This window comes from Rhinichthys klamathensis, unplaced genomic scaffold, assembly GCF_029890125.1.
Source record: "Rhinichthys klamathensis goyatoka isolate OS25496 unplaced genomic scaffold, OSU_Roscu_1.1 h1tg000310l_1, whole genome shotgun sequence".
NCBI lineage: Eukaryota > Metazoa > Chordata > Actinopteri > Cypriniformes > Leuciscidae > Rhinichthys > Rhinichthys klamathensis.
The window spans coordinates 1094551-1117136 of record NW_026606828.1 but is presented as its reverse complement, the minus strand read 5'-3'; the positions used below and the strand labels follow the sequence as shown (position 1 = coordinate 1117136).

The 22586-nt window shown below is 38.3% G+C and overlaps 1 protein-coding gene across 1 annotated transcript in view; it reads right to left on the bottom strand.

Moving 5' to 3' along the window:
- Positions 1–22586, bottom strand: part of wnk1a (WNK lysine deficient protein kinase 1a) — a 32554-nt gene that overhangs the window by 9182 nt on the left and 786 nt on the right. Inside the window, exons 2-9 of the mRNA XM_056270994.1 lie at positions 20421–21531; positions 8002–8174; positions 7671–7891; positions 6099–6256; positions 4626–4714; positions 4041–4260; positions 3559–3841; positions 3213–3343 (exon numbers count right to left, since the gene is read on the bottom strand). Of these exons, the coding sequence (XP_056126969.1) occupies positions 3213–3343; positions 3559–3841; positions 4041–4260; positions 4626–4714; positions 6099–6256; positions 7671–7891; positions 8002–8174; positions 20421–21122 (1977 nt within the window). The 5' untranslated portion in view covers positions 21123–21531. The remainder of the gene's footprint in view (positions 1–3212; positions 3344–3558; positions 3842–4040; positions 4261–4625; positions 4715–6098; positions 6257–7670; positions 7892–8001; positions 8175–20420; positions 21532–22586) is intronic.

Sequence of the window (22586 nt, the reverse complement as noted above, 5' to 3'; positions counted from 1 at the left end):
GTTATTTCAAATGTAGGCGCGCGGTATGCGTGCTCATAATGGAAGCACGCGGTCGCGGTGCGCTCGTTTTTTCCAAGCGCGTCCGCGCCGCATCGAGATAAAAACATCTCAACTTTTCAGAATGCCGCAAGCGCACCATAAGCGCACAGTAGGTCACGTGACAAGAACCAACCGGAGCGCAACCGCCCTAGCTCTTTGGAAAAAGGAGAATGCGGCGCGCCCAGCGTTTTCTACGCGTTTTTAGGCGCTATATGTGAATCCGGCCTAAGGATACTCATTTTTAGAAGGCAGCTGTCTGACTCCGAGATGGCGAACAGGAATATGGTTTGTGTAACATTAGTAGACATGTGCCGGTATTCGGTAATGCGATAAATCGCGGTAATGAATATGCACAATATTCTTATCGCGGGCACTTCAAAATACTGTGAAAAATAATAGATCCGAATTAAGATGTTTAGAACGCGCATTAGCTTATTTTCCATCAACCGCTTAAAAAAACACTGCGTTTATTCTGCGCAAAAGACGTGTGCACTCTGATGTAAACAATCCCCACATGTATGAGCACTGTGTGCATGCAGCGCAGTGCGCACTCTAGTCTAATGTAAACAATCCTCCCATGGAGAAGAAGCATGGCGGAAGAAGGAACCCTGGCGACGATTTATGCCCCTTCTAAAAGTAGGGCTGCCAACTCACGCATTCAGCTTGAGACTCGCGCAATTGACACTTTTCACACGCCACACATCCATTTTCTCACACAGAAAAATCGGAGCAAAGAAGACACCGACAGACTAGACAGAGCAAGTTACTTTTGATATGAAAAAAATAAAATTCAGACAATAAATACCGTTTTGGCGCTTGTAAATGTGACGTGACAGATCGCTGTAGCGCCTCAGTTCAAGTAAACCGATCATCTGTTACTTTTTCTTTAAAGCTAGAGTACAACTTACCGAAAGGTATGTCTCATACATAATATTAGGGGTGCTCCGATCAGGATTTTTGGGGCCGATCACCGATTACTGGAAGCTGTATCACCCGATACCGATTACCGATTACAGGGTCTATTTGAAGACTTCTTTTTATCATGTAGCATTACTTATTAAACTTCTGAGTCTTTAAATTTAGCTTTAGACTACTTTAAACTACAAACAGCAACAAAAAAGGCTATAGCCAAAATAATGTAGTAAAGTGCACAGCAACAACAAAAAAACTAACAACTTCCAAATCTGTATCTATAACTTTGCTTTTTTCTGGGATGCTTAGTCAGATTTTGTGGGCATTTAGAGAGGAAGAGAGAGGTAGAGAAACCTTTTTTTTGTGTGTGTGTGTGTGTGAAGAACCCTTGCAAAATTATTTTAAACAGATTAAGAAAGCCACAACTGGTCACATGGTAAGATTGATTTTTTTTAGATCCAGTGAAGTCTGTCCCACCATGTACCTAATATAAATAAATAAAACATCTTCAGTTAACTAGCAGATCATTCATTTAGTTCGCTATTAAATAAGAAATCTAGTGCTAAAATGTGTTTTTGAACTCAAGCTGCGCGCTCGTTGCCGCGGCGATCAGTTGCATGGATACAGTGCTCTGTGAGTCTTCACTCGGACGCGCGCTTCAATCTATCGCCGTTGCGCTTGATATAACTGTAACCACTGATGAACATATTCAGTTTTGATGAGAGAAAAAAATATGTACGAGTGCGGATTAGAACCCGTACCTCTGAAACGCATGGCAAAAGATCTCCCACTAGACCATTGAAGAACTCGAACGTAATTTGCGGATCAATGGATTTATTTAGGGGTTGAGCAGAGGCAGCACAGTTTGACAAGCGGCCGCGGCATGGTACACACATTGCAGATTGCTAATGAATTATTTTTTCACACACCTTGTAGAATTGCCAGACCGGTGAAGCCATTTTTACCAGGGCTTAAAAAAATTGTCTCGCGAGTTTTGCGTCATCTGATCGGCTTTTCTGGATCCGCCTTTATAGAGACCGCCGATCACACATCCCAAAGCAATTATCGGCCGATTATGATCGGCGACCGATCAATCGGAGCACCCTTACATAATATCGATCAATCAGTGTTTTTCAACCACGGAAAGAGGTCAATAAAACAGCAGGAGAACAATTATGTCACAGAACGTTACATTTATCTCAGGAAAGCCATTTAATGACCAGCACGTTAGTTGACTAAAAAAAATAGCTATAGAGAGGAGTATTTAGCTAAATATGTGCACTATATTACCTATTTATTATACATTTACTTGTGTCATTATATAATTGTTATTATAATGAAAACCGCATTATATTTCATTTCTCTCTATGTTTACAGCATTATGTGAGAAATTTTTTCTTGAGAAAAATTAACATGCAAGCTATCTACTGTAGCCTACCTAATATTTATCCAAATGAGTCAATATTGAATCAAGATTGAAATCAAATCCAAGAATTGAAATCGTGAAAATTGTGTTTTAGCCTCCCAGTCATTGTACATGTAAACATTGTAACATGTTGTCACCCAACTTAATAAAATTCTGTTTAGTTACCAAATGTTTTGACAATCACAATTACACTGTGATGCAAGTTGTTTTTTTTTAGATACCCCCAATCCATCCGTTTCTCTTGTGCAATTAAAATATCGTGCTAATACCGTATACCGTGATAAAAGCTTAATCAATTAATCGCAGCATGAAAATTTGATACCGGCACCTAAACATTAGCAACAAATTTTTAGCTGTTAGATAACGTAGTCAAGGAAAAGGCTAATCATATTAATTACCGTATTAATTAATTAATCATATTAATGTGTCGGATGTTGTAGAGAGCGATACATAAACCGCATTGCCATTCTGATACATCGACTTCTAGAAGAGCCTGTAAAATTCACTCTTCCACTTCTTCAGAATCCGTTTCTGGTTCAAACATATATGGCAGTATTTCCACTTGCCATTGTGCAGCGTTTACTGCAGTTAAGTTGACTGAGTGGATCTCTGAGCTGCTGTGAGTGAGTGGAGGCGGGGCTAATTTGCATATTCATGGTTCTGCGTATACTAAATGAAGCAAGTGTGTAGAGATACATTCAAGCTATTTTAAGGCATGAGGATTTTTTTTTTCACATGAAAAAAAAACATTTATTTGGTGATCAAAGATGAGTTTTTAGGGATAAAATTATTGATTACAGGGGGACTTTAACAAAATAGATAGGAAATGGCTCACCATGCTTTGTGGATGGGTCATGGTGTGCTGTGGCTGCGGATCAGTCTGTACGGTGCTGAAAGATGTGCCTGGCTGGGCAGGGTGAGTCTCAGGGACAGTCACTGAACCTTGAGGGTCCACAAAACCTACAGCTGCGAAACATTCGTATATTACATTATTTTTCATCATAAATGTCTGGTGAGTGTCCAATACATTAGTTTTTAAGTGCTGTTTGTTATACTGTATATTTATTTTTCTTGCCTTTACATATTTTGTAAAATGCTTTGGCAATGTTGTATGTAAACGCAATTATGTCAATAAAGTACTTTAAATTGAAATAAGATAAAATGACAGTTTTGCAACTAACTGGAAGCAGAAGCGCCAGACTGCTGCAGTTGCTGGTGCTGGTCTGCTTCTGGTTCCTCAGACTCTATGATGACTAAGGCCAGACCGGGACCAGGGGGCTTGGCTGTGGGGTTAGTATCTGGTCCAGGCTGTGAGGGATCATTCTCCTGCTCCATCTTCCTTTTTTCTTGTTCCTCTCTCACAAGTTTTCTCTGCTCTCTCTTACGGGAGATCAGGGAAACTCTGTCCTTAATGGCCTTTGCGATGGTCTTGTGGTCTCCCTCGCAAACATAGCCCGAGTCGACCTGGAGGAAAAAAATACACATAATTCAACTTCAAGGATAACGATTAGTCATTATTATAGGCGACCTGGGGGGATTTTATGTACTGTATTATGTACAAGTCTGTGGAATTACTATAAATATTGATAATTGCATGGAAGTCCACAAATTAACCGTTTGAATCTTGAGTTAGGTAACAGAACAGAAACCCAAGTATCTTTACCATTTCTTGGGCAACATCATCTGGGACATCTTTACTCAAGTCAAAGGAGAACTCAATGGCTTCATTCTCTTTGTATTTTCCTTTAAGTTTCTTTACATCCTCAATGCGCAGCAACAACTTTATGGCCACCAGCTCTCCATCATCCTCCTCAGCCAGTTCTACACGAACCCCAGTCTCTTCCTGGAAAAAGGCATGACTTAGGAGGTCCTTGATGCAATACCTAAAAAAAGAAAGAAAATGGAGATGAATCTATAAAACACACAAAATCTAATTTAAAACTTAGGACATCCACAAATAACATTAATAACGCATCTCCATACAGAACTAACCTATGCAATCTCAAAATAAATCATGTATCTTAGATTCTATTACCTAATTAAACAAGCTGGGAGCACACGTTAAAAAGCAAGTTTAAAAAACTTGTTTTATTAAATACATGCATGTATTTTATTCAATATATACATGTGTAGATTACATTACAAATGTTATCGGCCAACTGGCTATTGGCACCGGCGAGTGCTAATTTTAGGCCCTGCTTTAAGACATTGTGACAACTACACTCATGTTCTGTGAATGTCAGCCCACCTCTCATCTTTATTCTGACGTATGCAACCCTCAATGATCTCCTTCACTTCAGGAATAGCCACTTTGTCAAAACTGCCAGGCTTCACCCCCTGTAAACACGGCACAGGAAACAATCATATTACACATATGTAGAAAGATGGCTTTAAAGGGGTCATGAATTGAGAAGTCAAATTTTACTTGATTTTTCGACATATAAGAGGTCATTGTACTATAAAAAAATTCTGTAAGTTTAAGAACTCAAAACTTCATTGTTATTCCAAAAACAGCTTTTATATAAACCAAGAACAGAAAACGACTTGTTTCAGATTTTGTCACATTATTACATCAAAGTGCAATGAAAGACCACCTCTGCAGAAGATCAATGGCTACTTCTACGATCGCCTCTTTAGCCCCCCTTTTTTTTTTGATTTGCTGTTCTTTCCTTTGCTTAGGCATTTATGGGGTTAATGCGTTGGATTATTATCGGAAATGGAAGAAAGCATGTAAAGAATGCTGCTTTTGTTATTGTTTTGATCAAAGCCATTCACTGTAATCCTAAATATAAGCTTCAGTGAGTGAGACCTTGTTTGACATCAGTAAGATATTACAACACGTTTCATTTTATTTAAAACGGCAACCGACAATGCATACGTTTTTTACTTTATCGAAAAGGATGAACTATGAATAGCCTATAAGAACGACAGTGTGACAAACAATGGTACATTCATAATTCGGTTTACAACAAACACCGTAAGTTATCATTTGTCAATTACAACCAAGACTTCTAAAGCATATGTAATACGCATAAATGTTCCAAATTGTTGGCAAATTCTTCAACTATGTAACAAGATATTTTTCAACATCGGACGTTTTCTAAACAATTCCACCCATGTAATAGCAAGGACATTGAAAATTATATTAATATGCAAAACTGTTACCCATCATAGAAGTGGGCATTTACTTCCAACTGTTGAATGCCTGTTAAAACGGAGTGTTTTAAAAAGAGGGTCAAAAACAGGATAAAAAATAGCTTATTACTTCTAAATTAGGATTTTTTTTTTTGTAAAAATAGATAAGATTATAAGTGGACCTCAGTGAACTAATAATAATAAATATTTTAATATATATATATATATATATATATATATACACACACACACACACACAAATAAAGCAGTTTATGACCCCTTTAACTTGAGGCTGGATTTTCTCAAGGCTTCTACATTTGAATCACTAAAACTAAATTTTGCATATATTTCTGTCTGGTACCATTTACCATTTTGTTTCATATTGTATTGGTTTTGTGAGAGGTCATGACTTAAGCATTTACTGGTAGAGGTAAAAAACCAACTTACCACTGTGTGAGAAAAAAGCAGAAAGGAAACACCCCCACAGAGGGCAAAAAAGGGATAAAAAGACTAAAATAGTGCAGCAAACAAGGGGGAGGATGAGTGTGCGGGGGCTCTCTCCTCCGCCAGTGAAGTGTGGACTTACGCTGGTGACTCTGCGATAGATCTGAGCTGCATTCTGACACTCGGAGTACGGGTACTCAGAAGTAGCCATCTCCAGCATACACATCCCAAAGGCATACACATCCACCGACTCGTCATACTTCTCCTCATACATCTCAGGCGCCATGAACTCAGGGGTACCTTAAATTAAAAGAATGGTTCAGAACTCTCTCAGTACCCTATTACACCCTCTCAGTGAAGAGGTGAGAGGAAGATGATGCTGTCGCTGAAGACCGCTCGGGCACAACCTGCGAGAAAAGAGAGAGGTAGAGGGAAGGAGAGCAAAAAGGGGATAGAAAAGTAAAAAGAAAAAAAAAGAAAAGGGGGAAACTGTCCTCAGTTAGACCGCAGTGATAAGAAGCCCAAGTTTCTCCATGTAAGACCTTCAAGGGCAGGAATGAGTTAGAGAAAAAACAGACTGGTGCACAGGACTCACTCAAAGGCCTGGACTGACTACATGACTCTAAACAAGGTAGCCTGAATTCAAACAATCAATGTATTTGTAGATGTTAGCCCAAACTGGATGTTAAAATGAGTCCATGGTCAGAGGGCCTTATGCTTTTAATCACAAGACCAAACCGAAGAACTAGCTATAGAAAACATAAACCTTTCAAAAACGTCCTACCTTTGGGTTAACCTGTGAAGAAAAGGTTGAGCATTTCAAATGTTACACACTCCAAAGCTTACTGAAAAGTGAAGTTCTGTGCACCAGGCAAACTAGTCACCAAGTTACCCATTGACAAAGGTCTCACACGGACAAACTTCCCATATTTATAATGGATTCAGACTGATGTGTCACATAATACTGGTGGACTTACCAGGCTCATTTCTGCGTACTTACTGTCTGTACTGCAGTACATTAAATAATCCTTAAAGTAGAATAAGGGGAGACCTGAAGTTAGAGCCTAAGGCTTCCAAAACAAAACAAAAACACAAAGATCTCAAAGCTAAAAGTATGAGGGAGATGAGCAGAGAGTTTAAGGCTTTGAGCTCCAGACACTGACACACTGAAAGAAAACAAGCATTTCCTTGTGGGGGGAAAAAATGAACAGATTCATTAGCATCATCATCATTAAATCATGGTTGACTGAAGAAACAGACCACAAATTTCCAAACCAGAGCAAAGATCACTCACGGTACCTGCCAGCCCAGGGCTCAGCTCTAGCTCTAGTGTTATTCCATGATCAGATCAGGTTTCCCTGCAGACGAGTCACAATATACCTACAACCGCTCCACAACTACTTGCACTGTCTGAGGGTACCTGAAATTGTGACAATGAAGACAGAAGACCAGAGAAAAACTACATTTAAACTAAAGGAGGGTGTCAAGAGACAACTTCCATAAAGCGGGAGCCCTGGTTTGCTGCGGTTCGATCGGTCAGGGAAACGCTGTGGTCTGCTTTCTCACCACTGTTATTAAAACGCGCTTTGAAAAGAAGCAGAGGAAGAAAAGAAACACGGAATGAAGGATTTGCTTTTCCCCCAACCACAAATCTGAGTCGGCCAATTCAAATGGATTTGGAGGCGGTAACACAGTTGCAAATACTTAGCCGTACCTATGACACTCTTGGCAAAGGAGGCTCTCTTGAGGGTAGCCAAGCCCAAGTCTCCAATCTTGACTGATCCAGTAGGTCCAGTGATGAAAATGTTGTCACACTTGAGGTCCCGGTGGATGATGGGAGGTGACCTGGTATGAAGGAAGTGCAGCCCCTTCAGAATCTGCCGGCACCAACTGCGCAGGACTTTGATCTTCATCTCCTTAAACCGTTTTAGATACCTACAAGGGCACCGAAAACAAGTCAATCATAGCAAGTGGGCTCTGAGACAAACATGGTAAAAAAAAAAAAAAAAAAAGAGAACATGACAGGAACAAATTAAAGCACTTACGTCTTGAGAGTTCCAGATGTCATGAGTTCAGTCACCAGGACAATACACTTCCTCCCTTTCAAAGATGACTCCCAGGAGTCGTAGAAGCGTACTATGTTGGGATGCTGAAGACCTTTCAGCATTCCAGCTTCCTCTTTAAAACGCTGCCGCTCTGACTTGGATAACTTGCGATCCTGAAAAAGATTGTCATATTTTACAATATTAACTTTGTCAGCAAAATTTCACTGAAATCTACATAGGGACATATTTCGCTTTTACGTGATTGCACAGATTCATATTGAAATGAGTGAATTTTGCCCAGAAACATTCAATTTGACCACATCTTCAATCATCAATCGTGTCACTGGAGATCTAACTAACTGCAGAGATCCTGATCCAAAACACCTGACTGTAATTATCAATGCTCCTGAAGACCTTTATTAGCTGGTTCAGTTGTGTTTGACTAGGGTTGGAGCTGAACTTTGCAGGAAAGTAGATATCCAGGAACAGGATTGGGCACCCGTCTTAAATAAAAAAAAAATTCCACTTGCGAGAAGGGAAAACTGATCAACATTAATGGCAGAAAAAATTACTTCTGCGAAATTTTTTATTTAACACTAGGAGAACTAAAAAAAAATATTTTCATTATAATATAATTTATGTGCATCACATTTTATTCAAAATATTTTATATATTAAACCAGGGCTCAACATAAAAAAAAATCCCCACTGGCCCCCGGGGCCAGTAGATCAGAGTTCCAAGGCGGTCATTTTGACATATTTTTGTGTATATTTGATCGTTTAGACGCGCACATGAAGCCCAATGTGTAATTTGCTTGTCTCGTTACGGTATGTTTCGGAGCGCGCGCCGCATTTGGAACAGCATCTCTTGCGCAGATTTTTGTGCTTTTAATAGCTCTTTTTATTATTAAACGCGTCCCGCAATTTAGCAACAGTAGAGACTGCATTTTACAACAATCGCCGATCGTGCTGATTCGGTCTTAAAGTTTTAGTTTTAAGGTGAAATGGCAGCGTACTGCTGCGATGGGAAGGAAGTTGCGCTAGACAGAATGCGGCTAGTTTTTAATGGTTTTACCTCAAATATTCTATAATCTTTGGAAGCCGAAATCTAAAATAAAATCAGAGTAATATCACAGATCTAAAGTGTGCTACGTTTTAATGTTTAGTTCTGTCCTCTGCTCTGTGGTCACTCATTAAGCTGGGCTGTCGTGCTGTGCGCACTGTGGCACCGCGTGAGAGATCTCTCTCTATGGTTTAATATTAATATATCCAGAAATGGCTGGTGACTCAGCGAGATGGTAAAAAACAACCAATAACGTCTGATCACCCCGTCTACGTGTATTTCTCCAGTAGCTACCGACAGCAGAGCCAATAACGTCCGAGCTTATCGATACAACGGTCTTTCAAAATTCAGCCCCCAGCTCGTTTAATACCGGGTTTCGGTACCCATCCCTACCAGTGTAGGCCCTACTGTGTTTTCCATGACACTGGGAATGTCCTCTTTCTCGTATCAGCCTCGTAGTTCTTTGACATTTTAACACGTTAAAATAACCTGAAGTAACACTAATGGTGTGTTCACACCGAACGCGAATTTAATTATTTGCGCGCGTAGATTTCATACAAAGTCAATGCAAAGACGCGAATAGACGCATCATTCGCGCCGGGCGTTGCGAATGACGCGAATTGGGCGACGCGTTTGCCGCGAATGTCTTCCGCGCAAGTTGAAAAATTTGAACTCGAGCGAATGTTCAAGCGTCTAACTAGACGCGATAGACGCGTATTTGACGCTCTATTCTCGTTCGGTGTGAACACACCATTACACTCTTCGCGCCACTGTGTATGACGTTTGCTGTTTGTTTTGCTGATGGCCAGTCACTGGCCCGCGCGGGCCAGTGACTGGCCAATCAACTTGCCCGACATACTCTTTTACTGGCCCCAGGCCATCGGGCCATTGCTTATGTCGAGCCCTGATTAAACCTCTGAACTTGAAATGAATGATAAATAAGTGCCAAAGCAGTTGATAAGAAAAGTTTGACCATTTCTTTATTATTTAATTTAAATAGACATAAACCAGATTTGATTCACCTTTCTTATAAAACACCAGCATCCCTTATCTGCTTTAAGCATGTTCAACACCTCTTTAACTTTTCTTTGATGTAAAAAAAGAAAAGAAAAAAAAAGATTTCTGTCTTGAATTATGGTTTCACAGAGGGGGAAAAACTGCTACGGCAAAAACCTCATTCGCAGTCAAAGTAGATGGTGCAGCACTAATAATATCATCTACAATGAAACTGCAAAGTACTTGCCTCAAACCCAGTCCAGCAAGTAGATAGAACTGCTGTGTGTACGACTACAGTTAAAACAATGCACACAATTCAAATGGCATTTCTTGGTTGACCTACATTTGGTGTGGTCAGCTGCCATTTCTAGAATGAGAAACATTTAGCTGTGAGTTTGCCTTTGTCAAGCCCAGCAGGGACGGCCATTCACCCTAAGCTAGGGTTAAAACTTCAACTAACACAATTTGAGGTCTTTTTTACAACGTCTTAACAGGGTGAAGCCCGGTAGAAAGCCAATTCAGTGCCGATTGATGCGGGTTAGAGGAAGGGGGACTCCGCTTTGCACCCCACCCTATGACAAACCTACTTTCTCTCTCTTTCTCTTTGGCTATTCCAAACATGTGGTGCACGGCCTGTAGAACAAGGCCAGCTAAGCGTGGGAGCGTTTCCCCAGAGAAGGGGCGGACCGCACACTGAACTCCAGCATGAGGATAAAACTCCTGGCATGAATCTGACTCACGTGCAAGGGCACATACCACTTCAGGCAGAGGATAAGGAATTAGGATTAGTGAGATGATCTGAAACACAAATTACTAGTGCTGTCAACCGAGAGGGAAAAAACTAAAAAAGAAAAACTTCTTAAGTTACCGTACTTCTTATTCGCACCTAACATTAAAGTTTTTAATACACTTTTTATATTGTAATATTTTCACATTGTATCTACAAAATAATTTGGGAACAACATTAAGACGTTATACTTTAAACATTTGTTTAATAGCATCTTTTTACTAGTAAGCACTATAAATAAAAGGCCAGTATCACCGATACCAGTACTGATACTGATGTCTCTATTAGATGGATTTTTTTCTCTTAATTTTAGCCATTATAGCCATTCAACATTGCAGTATAATTGAGAGATATCAATTTGAACATTTATGGTAATAAGCTTTAAAAACATAACTTTTAATTTCAGTGAACTTAAAACAATCTTCACATAAACCCATTGTAATAAATATCACATTTAGCTGTGCCATTAATATATCAGGGCTCAACGCCAAGTTTTTTTTTTCCCAGGTTCAGATTTTTAACTGCCCTGCTAAAATCCACAAAAAAGTTAGCCTATTGTTTTTGACCCATGTAACCTTGTAAACAGTGCTTTAAGGTTTTCAGGTACTGAAGGTCTAACGGGTAAATACATATACAGAAACTGAATCAATCACTCACAATCTTCACTGCATAAATTATCAATTTAATATAGATTCTTATTAAAGCTACAAAAGTCATTCAGTAAAGAGCAGTAAGTGATTTTCTCTTTGTCTTTAGTTCGCAGTTTAAGACATGGCACACATAACGTGGATCTGACATCCTATTTTCTCACAACTCCTTACGCTCATTTAACACTTTTTAGCAAAAAGACTGTGCTTATGAGGATACTCAACAAAAAGGGAATTTTTAAAGTTTAGTGTGTTGTCTGTTCAAGCACGAAAGACAACTCAATGCGGCACTGGTGAACTGTCTGAAGTGGCATTCTGTGAGTCTGTTTCAGGTGTTTGGTTACAGAGAGCCCCTTGAGCAGACAGCGCGCAAATACAGATGAGTTTTTTTTGGGGGCGTCTTATTGTACTTGAATGGTTTAATAGCACTTGAATAAATGATAGCATGATCATATACTGTAGTGCAGGGAAAGGATAACAAAAAAAAAGTGGATTCTGCATTAATTGCATTAAATATTTTTAACGCATTAAATTGAAGAAAAAAAAAAAACAAATAAATAAAACATTAATTTTGACAGCCCTACAAATTACCTAGAAATCCATTTAACAATTACACTGAACAAAATTATAAACGCATCACTTTTGTTTTTGCCCCCATTTTTCATGAGCTGAACTCAAAGATCTAAGACTTTTTCTATGTACATAAAAGGCCTTCAGAGTGGCCTTTTATTGTGGCCAGCCTAAGGCACACCTGTGCAATAATAATGCTGTCTAATCAGCATCTTGATATGCCACACCTGTGAGGTGGATGCAATCTCGGCAAAGGAGAAGTGCTCACTAACACAGATTTAGACAGATTTGTGAACAATATTTGAGAGAAATAGGCCTTTTGTGCACATAGAAAAAGTCTCAATTCAGCTCATGAAAAATGGGGGCAAAAACAAAAGTGTTGCGTTTATAATTTTGCTCAGTGTAATTAAACTGACAGCGTAGTTTAGTAGGTTGGGATAGAGTGCAGAGATCTGACTGCTTATAAGGGGTCGCACAGGGAGATCATTCATTCACTCATCTATAAACCTGTATTGTTAATCAGTGATCTCATGGGGGTCACATGCTTCATGAACATTTTTTGTTAGAATCTGCATGGGCTTATTTCCCATCTAAAATGACTATAATGTTACATTAAGGAAGTAAAAAAAGAAGTCTAAATGTTTGGGGCCAGTAAGATTTTGTTTTTGAAAGAAGTCCCTTATGCTCATCAGGGATATTAGCTAAAAAAAAAATACACTTAATTTGTATATCATTTAAAATAAAATAGTTGTTTTCTATTTTAATATATATTTTTAAATTAATTCTTTCCTGTAATGCGAAGCTGAATGTTGATTGAAGGGAAAAACCCGTATGTTGTTCCACACCTGTCTAAGTTTCTTTGTTCTGTTGAACACGAAAATATATTTTAAAGAATGTTGGACAGCTGATGGTAGCCATTGACTTCCATAGTATTTTTTTTAGCCGCCAACTGTTTGATTACCAACATTCCTTTAAATATCTTCTTTTGTGTTCAGCAGAAGAAAGAAAGTCATACAGGTTCGGAAACAACATAAGTGTGAGTAAGTGATCACAGAATTGTCATTTTTGGGTGAACTATCCCTTTAATATTTTGTGGAAACTGTGATATCCGGATTATTTGATGAATAGAAAGTTCAAAAGAACAGCATCTATTTGTTATTTTTATTACCATTTAATAGTAAAGACTTTTACATTTTAGCAAAAACATTGTCACTTTTGCTGAATTTAATGCATCCTTACTGAAAAGAATTAATTTTCCCTTTAAAAACAACACACACACACACGCGAGAACAATAAACAAAGCTCATGAACTACTCATGGGAACACAAAGCCCAGAACTAAATTAAACTTAGCTTAAGTTTTACATAAATAATATCTATAATTTATTAAACAACTATTCTATACAAATAATTACATTTAAAATAACAATAAAATATTTGTAAATGTACCAAGTACAAATCATGTAAACTGGGAAAAGATATCTTTAAATAGATTAAGGATACTGTATTGAAGGCTAAATGGATTTACAGGGGTCCATTAAAGGGATCAAATGCAGGGAGAAAGGCAAATGCAGGACAATTCAGGTGAAACTCAAGCAGTCACTTGAAAGTCAGTAATATGCACTTGCAACGATGACTTCGTTACCTAGCTAAATAGACTAGATATTGGTTTATTGAATTGGAGGCTTAGAGGGAACTTCTGTAAAGAGAAGCATCTGACATCCATTTTCATTTTCTTTTTGTGGTGACCTACATATTGTTCAAATGCGTTTAGCATGCGAGAAAGGAGGGAAATGTGGGAGGGGAACATCCCTGAGTTTAGCATAAAGAGCTAAAGACAGATGGCATTCTGAGGGAGATATACAGGCCCTTCTCTTTTCTGCAGCAGTGCAGCTTAGAACACATACCGCTGTGTCGCACAAGACAGGGCGAGAGATAAAAATAGGGACAGTGAGACATGAAATGCGAGAAAGTGATGTAAAGAGGCTGAAAGCTAGAGAGAGGCTTTTGTTTCAAATGGAGCTGGCTACGCCTGAGGGGCATGAGCAGGAGAACAGCAACTCACGTGGTGCTGCCTCGTCATCATTCTGCAAGAGAAGAGGCGGCAGGGGGTGGAGAGCAGCAGCAGTCAAGCCTTGGCAGTAAAGCTCACCATACTTTATGCAGATTACACAATTGCTTTGGTGGTTAAACTTGACCTACTTTTGAAATCGCACCTTTATGTGGCACATCAATACATAGAAAACTACTATTTAATAAAAAGAATAAAATGTAAAAGTATATAATACTTTTAAGTGGGTCACAACTTAAGAGCCAATGATTTTCCGGCAGAGGTGCTTTTGCTACGTGGTCTGCCAGCGTCAGTATCTCTTATGCTCTCTTGTGCAAGCACACCTCACCGCGATTACTCATGCTTTTATCACATCATAAACCAATAAAAGCAGAATGATTACAAGGATGTATTCAATTCATTGTGTAATTATGCCATAGCATACAGTAAAAAAGCTCATGTTTCTCATGGTTCATAAACTATTAGAAAAAATGATTTAGAATATTTTTTTTTTTTGAAAATGACTGTAGACTTTATGTTGTGCTGTATCTAGTAGGAAGAGACGATCATTTAATTTGTGCTCTGATGCTGCTGCTTCTCTTGAACTGAGGCGCTACAGCGATCTGTCGCGCCACATTAAAGAGAGCCAAAACTGTATTTATTGTTTGAATTTCATAATAAAACTGATTTTTTTTCTGTCGACACAAATGACAGAATTTGAAAGCTGAGACTGTTTCTTATCAGAAGTAACAAAACACAAAAGCTTATTGCGAATTATTGGATGGGAGGTGTGCTACAAAGTTTTGTTCAACTGAAAACAGCACACTAAAAGATTGACTAAATGAGATTTAAGAATCGATGTTCTTCAAAATGAGAATCAATTCAAATCAAGAAATCTAGATTTTTAACCCAGTCCTACACAATATTAGCGTTTAAAAAACAAACAAATCAAATAACAGCAGCCTTTGTGAGCTAAGAGACTTATTTGAAAAACATTTAAAAATCTTACCAACCCCAAACTTTTAAATGGTAGTGTAAATTCACAACTGCAAGATACAAATTTCAAGAATAGTCACAATGTAAAATAGAGTTGCAGTTTAATTTTTTTACTCTGACAACAAACAGGCTTCCACAGCAATTAGACTGTCCCAAAGTACACTTTAAACAAACACTAACTATGATTTACTGCATGTCACACCACTTACACACCTGGTGGTCTAAAATAACCCAATTAGAAAATGAGAACTTTCTTTTCAAGGATGATATTACAATGCCGGGGCTATGGCCAAAGATGACAACAGCTATAAAAACACAGGCCAAATGCCAGATGGGTTAAGTGTCAGGGGTGTGTGTATTGAGAGACGCTTCAGAGGTGAGACGTTTCAGAGGTGTGACTGTGACAATAGGACTAGTAAAAGTGCCTTCCTTTTTGTAGAGATTAGAACACAAAATTAAACAATTCCAACTGATGACACATCACTTGGAAAGGTGTAGGTGGAGCATTTAACTTAAAATCAAACTAGTCATAAGACTGTCATTTCAAGGTGCTGTACCGGAAAGACCTTACGAAGGGGTAGTAGGTTTAAGAGAATGAGATAATATTTAATCTAGAGGCCTGAATAAGCAAATCAGATAGTGATTTACCACCATCAGCAGACAGATCAAGAGTGCTAACTGAATCAAGTGTTGCACTTTGTTATCCTAGTAGCGGTCAAAAGCTGTGACACCCTTTATTTTAATCGCCAGACTTTTTACATAGAATGCAAGAACAATGCAAATGAGAGGAAAAAAATCTATATAAACAAAATAAAGATAAAATATAAATTTTAAACATTATTAAAGAGAAGTAAACAGTCTGTAATAAAATAAGAACAAATGAGCAAACTACAAGCAATAGCACAAATAAACACACAATAGAAAAAATATACAAATGAAATAGTACTCTCAGGTTTTTCAGGTAGATCTAGTAATGAAAATGTAAAATAACACTGCATAGTCTTCACTATATAAATTAAATATAGATGCATCCTTATTAAAGTTACTAAATTTATTCAGTCAAGAGCAGTGAGTGATTTTTTTTTTGTTGCAGTGAGTCATTTGTTGTTTGATTAACATTAAAAACATCAGGGCAATTCCAGCGTTATGGACGTGACATTTGCAGTCAAAACTCGAAATATAAATTCTCAGAAAATGCATTTAATACCAATATATTGAAACGTCTGTTTATATATACATACTCCCTTAATAAAGGAGTCCAGACATTAGAAATATATCAGTCTACACATGCGTTTTGCATTTAATATGAGGGAAATACACATGCGTTACAAAAAAAATCTTTAACTTTTAGGTGTATTTTTTTGTAATTCTGTGAATTACACTGCGCAAAACAGAAGTAATACTACCCACCGGATGCAGAAGGGTTGGCTCTCCACAGAACATAAAATATTCATTTCATTTTATTTTTCGTGTTCGCATTTATGAGGAAAAAATAATGTTACGGACTAGGGGTGGAACGGTACATGTATTCGTACCGAACCGAAACGGTATGGGCGTCACGGTTCGGTGCACGAATTTACACGGAGAATACACGGTATAAAAATAAATAAAACTCGCGTGGAAATTAATTAATGTAATGCGGAACTACTGTTAGAACGCGGGTTCTTTAGGGACACATAATCTGTACCATCGGCTTTGCTCTGGACGCGCGTTCACTTCAAACGTTGGCTTTATACGCGCGTCCTATTCGCTTTGGACTAGCATCGAACTAGACGCGATAGACGCGAATTTAACGCTCTATTCGCGTTTGGTGTGACCACATAATGAACAGGCTGCGATGTCAAGATTGCAATGCTGGAGTGTGTGTGTTTGTGTGTGTGTGTGAGAGAGAGAGAGGCGCGGCCGCGATCGAACAGTGGAAACATAAAAAACATACTCCGTCATTTTGTTCATACAGATCATTAAACCTGCAAAGTGTTTACTTATATTTGTGTACACTCGCAATAAAACACAACATTGTGCTTTTGTCACACTGTAAACTCTTGTCAAACTGTAACCTACAACTGTCACCCAACCAAAATCTCTCTCACACACACACACACACACACACACACACACACACACACACACACACACACACACACACACACACACACACACACACACACACACACACACACACACACACACACACACACACACACACACACACACACACACACACACTGTTTTAAAAGCAAAACATATTTATCCAACTCCATTTCAAAACAGTCTGTGGGTCCCATCTTTTGGACATTCATCGCATTGGTTTTCATTTCTTGTCCTCGGAGCACTAATCTTAAACATTCTACATTGATTAAAAAAGAAAATCGAATGCGTTATTAATGGTAGTATTATTTTATACAGAAATCAATTATTTATAATTCAGATGAGAATAATGTTACATTGTTAATTAATAATGTTAATTAAAATTAAGGAAAACAAATATATTGATCTGAAATATAGCAAATTAATTTTAAATTAATTTAGGTACAATTACCAAACATATCGCAAGGTCTTTTTGTCTTTTTATTAATTTAATTAATAAACTAATTATATAAAACTATTGTCAGTGCACTACAAATAAACTGGTTCTATGCCTTTATTAATAAAACTTATTTAAAAAATACAATGCCTTCTGCATTTTTGTTTTGCTTTTCCCTCCATTGTACCGAAATCGTACCGAACCGTGATGTCTGACTCTGAACCGAGGTATGAACCGAACCGTGACTTCTGTGTGCCGTTCCACCCCTATTACGGACGTGACAGTTCTCTGTTACGGACGTGACCACTCTGAAAGCGGCACTAAAAGACTGCTTTAAAACTTTCACAAGACCTCAAGCAAGGCATTTAAAACACCAAATATTAAGGATTGACATTTCAAGCAAAAAATTATATTCGATGATTGTTCGAAAATCGTACCTCTCCCCCCCCCACATGCTCACCGGTAAGACGGCGTCGCTCAAATCCCGCTCCAACATTCATTAAAGAAAACGCATTTAGTTTCATATTTATGTTTAAATAAAATAATTGTATTTCATTTCATCTATATTGATTATATGAAAAGTGAACAGCATGAGTAAGATCATAAGATGGGCAATATATCGGGACGGGAGACAAATGGAGTGCAGACATGATTTTAACCACTTCATTAAGTTTGTTTTTGTAGAAAGCCTTTCTTTAAAGTGAATTTCATTTTGTATTAATTGCATCTTAATTTTAATCAATGTTTCATCAACCAATTGCCTGGACTTAATAAATAAAAAATAAATAGCAGACAATATAATCAGAACACAGAGGCGCCGGCGCGTAAACTGGAGCTCGTCTCATAAATTTACCGAAACTCAGCGTATAAGGTAGGCCTACTTGCCTCATAGACCTGAGAAATATATCTATAGAAAGCTTGAAATGTCTACTTTTAAATAAAACAATTCAAAACAAAAGAAAACAGACTGCTCTCTGCTTATGTAATCTGTATGAAATGTGCATTTCTCTCTGGTGCGTTCACTACTGCGAAGATCGCGAGTCAGCATCGTCAACTTCACCTTTGCAGCCGACACTGACACAGAACACACTTGTTTATTAATAAACAATTAAAATGTCTCCTTGCTATATTTTACATATTCATAATCATTACTTTTGCTGGTTCTTTGTGACAGCTTTTAGGTGCGTTATTTGCAGCGTCACCCTTACATGTTACATGAACGCATCAGCACCGAAAATATGTCATATGTGGTGGAAAAACAAGGCAATTTTCTTAATTTTTGATGCAGCACATTAATACAGTATATTGTAGACCTAAATGGACAACTTAGAAAGGGTTTTGATAATAACTTTATTTTTTCATGGCAAGGTTGACATTTGCATGGAATTGCCCAGCAGCAAGAATATTAGGCTGTTGTCACTTTAAGACAATGCACAGATCCAGTATCACTGACACTGTTACACATGCACTGTGTTTCTCGACCGTTTACATTCACTTAACACATAACCGACTACGTTTACTAGGATACCCGCCAAGATGGGCATTTTAACAAATTTGAGTAAAATTGTCCATTCGAGCTTTAAGTAGTCAAATCATTGGCTAATTAAAGAAATTTTAGTCACCTAATGTGAAATTTGGTCACATATGCAAGTGATTTACTTGCATTATAGAGGGTTGAATCTTGAGATATAAAATTAACACTAGCCAAGCGCCAAATGCAAGTAAATATCGGCGTTGGAGAGTATATAAAAGTGTCAATCGCCAGTTGGCCGGTAACATTTTTATGAATCCTAACAATGCATGAACTTGAACAAACGTCTGAAGTGCGCGCCCAAAAAGCGCGCCTCAGACAGCGTGTGAATACTAAACTGAGCTCTCCTTCACGTCTTCTTGTACTTGAGCAGACGAATTCACACAAAATTGTCAAAAAATAGTGAGTATCCTAGTACTAAACATAGTCGGTTATGTGTAAGTGAGCGTAAACAGCTGAGAAAGTAAAGCATGCGTACAGTATGAATAAACTGATGTGTATAACGCATGTGTACAGTACCTGAAAAACCTGAAAAGTACTGTTTATTTAATTTATATCTTTGTTAGATTGTATTTATTTGTGCTTTTGCTTGTCATTTTATTATTTGTTCTTATTTTATTACTGACAGTTTACTTGTCTTTAATAATCTTTTAAATTTATATTAGTTAGACTAGTAGATGTGGTATTGAAATTGCAATAGAGAATTGTGAATTTTCACTAGTATCTAATTTGATAATGTCATTCGCAATACTTCATGGGACTTCATGAGCCATTGATTAGTCTTGTACCTTTGTCTTTTTATCCCAATTTTAAATCCCTTTTTTTTGCTTCAAATCAAAGCTTGTAGTGTTGTGATTCACCTCCTAGCTGGTTGGATTGGTTCATAGCTTATAATGGTTTAATGAAGACTTTTTTAAAAGCCCTATGAGAAAAGTGAATGGAAAAAGTGGCTGGCTGAAAAAAAGTGGGTGGGTGGGGGCATGGGGGCTAATGGCCAATTCACACTGCACCAACAGATGCAGACCAACGGCGACAATCACCAGATTACAGCATGTCACTTCTCAGACATTTCTAATTCAGATTCAGCATGTTCAATCAGTGAAACCCAGCTCAGACAGACGCCAACAGACTCCAACTGGGGTAACACACTGATCCGACAAAACACGAAGTGTGTCTGTTGCCGTCTGTCGGTTCTGTGTGAATTGGCCTCATTTAAAGAAACAACTAGGCCTAGTTTCACAAATACAAGAAACATACCTGTAACTCACACCATGCTACCTCCACCGTGGTTTCAGTATCCAGACCCTTGTAGACGGTCTTGAAAGAGCCACGTCCTATTTCAATATCAAACTTTAAGAAACGGCCATCCGGCGACGTCCCAACTGCATTTGTCTCAACTTCCTCAATATCATCCTGCTCCTTCTTAGCATCCCGTAACTCTGCCTCTACTCGTGCCTTCTCTTTACTTTCTTCATTGTCCTCTTTCTCATCCTCTTGTTTCACGTCAACACTATCTCCAGACTTCAGCTCAGCAGCCAAACTTGGTAATTCTGCAGAAAGAAGCTGTCCGGCATTTGCAATCGACACTGGCTTTGACTCTACGGCAGTCTCCACACAGGCAGCCGCCTTCTTTTCTGGTGCAACCAACACTTTAGCTTGTGTGGCCACAGAAGCGGCTTTGGTTTCCAGGGCAGGTGGTTCGCAAACAAGAGCATGGGAGTCCGTTGAGATGGGTAGGATTGCGTTCTTGCTGGGCAGTTCCAGCGCAGTAGCATTGGAGTCGTTGATGACGCTGCGACGGAAAAAACGATGCTGCAGTTCCCGCTCCATTGTGTGGTGGCGACGGCGGACCTCGACACCAAGACGCTCACCCACCATCGTGTCTGAGCTGGAGCCGTTGACATTCTTCGAAGGGGGGGGAAGGAACTTAACCATCTTGTTGCTGAGATTTTCTGACATTTCTCCACCCAGTGGAGTGAAAAGTCAGGTTAAACTTTACATGCTATCCATGCATGGAAAAAAAGGCAGTATAAATATATGATAATGATGTGGAAACTCAAACCTCCCTCCTCTCAAAACAGCAATTCAAATAAAGTCAATGCTCTTGCTAACTAAAGTGGTGGAGAGGAGCACAGGAAGTCCTTGGTGATAAAAGTAACGCAGGATCCATGCACAGATCAAAACACGTTGATGATAAAAAGGAGACCTCACATCCAGCTCATCCATCCTGTGAAAAACTGTGGGGTGTATTCAATCCACATAGGGGGTCTCCTGAGGGGGCAGGGCAATAGCCCACGATAACTGTGATGATCACTTTCGACTCTTAGGTCATGCCAGGGCACAAAGTTTAACCCTTGCACCCGATTCACTGAAAGAGATAAAATATACTTTAACCAAGGTGGTTAGCCAGAGTTAACAAATTTACACTCAACTTAAAAGTCTGCTTCTACACATTGCAATGGGTTTTCCAAAACCAAGCAAATATTAACCAGTTCAAATGAGGTTACGGGTTTCCTCTCGCTTACTAAATAGCAAGGATGTAACGTTTATTAACATAAAAATAGACCAGTCATACTGAAACTACGAGATAAAGATAGAGTAGGAGGAAGTAACTCTTTGATTTTTGACATTTAAAGCAAATTCTTTTTGTTAATGGATTTCCCAACTAGCTAATTTATAAAATATATATTCTATTTAAATGTAAACAACTAAGGTAACTTACATCTTTGCTTTTTTGTATATTTAACAAATCGTTTGAAGTAAATCCTTCAAGACAGTGAACAAGCAGTATCTATCTTCAGTACAGTGAACATATGTTGCGGGATTAGTAAATTAGATTCACCCCTCACCATGTGTGAACACCATACAGTCTACAGTTTCAAATAAAATAAAATAGTGATGACTTTTTAAATTTTCCTTTGAGGAACACAAAGTTAAATAGACTACTGAAGAATGTACTGGCCAATTTTTCCACATGCAATGACTGGAAATGAGTGGCGAATCAAGATGTCAAGCCTCAAAATCAGCTTCATTAAACAAACGTCATTATGTCTCTCATAATTATCATAAGACTACAGAAAATAATTGGAATAACGTTACAAGTTATCCCAAGAGTCGTGTGGACTAGTTTTTATGATACTTTTATAATAAAACCAGTCTCCATTCACAATCATGAAAAAAAAACTAACAGCAACTTTTCGTAATGTCTTTCTTCAGTAACTTATTACACAGACGAAATTAAGTCATAAGGGGTTGAACCGACATAATCTTGACGAGAGAATTAATTAATTTTTAGATGAACTACGTTATCCCTTTAAGTGAGTCTATTTCCTCTTATATCTGGTGTTGACCAAAAAGCTGCTAAAACCAAGGTTAACTGCTAACGTTAGTAAATAAATAAATATTAGTCACGGCCCCGTTTAG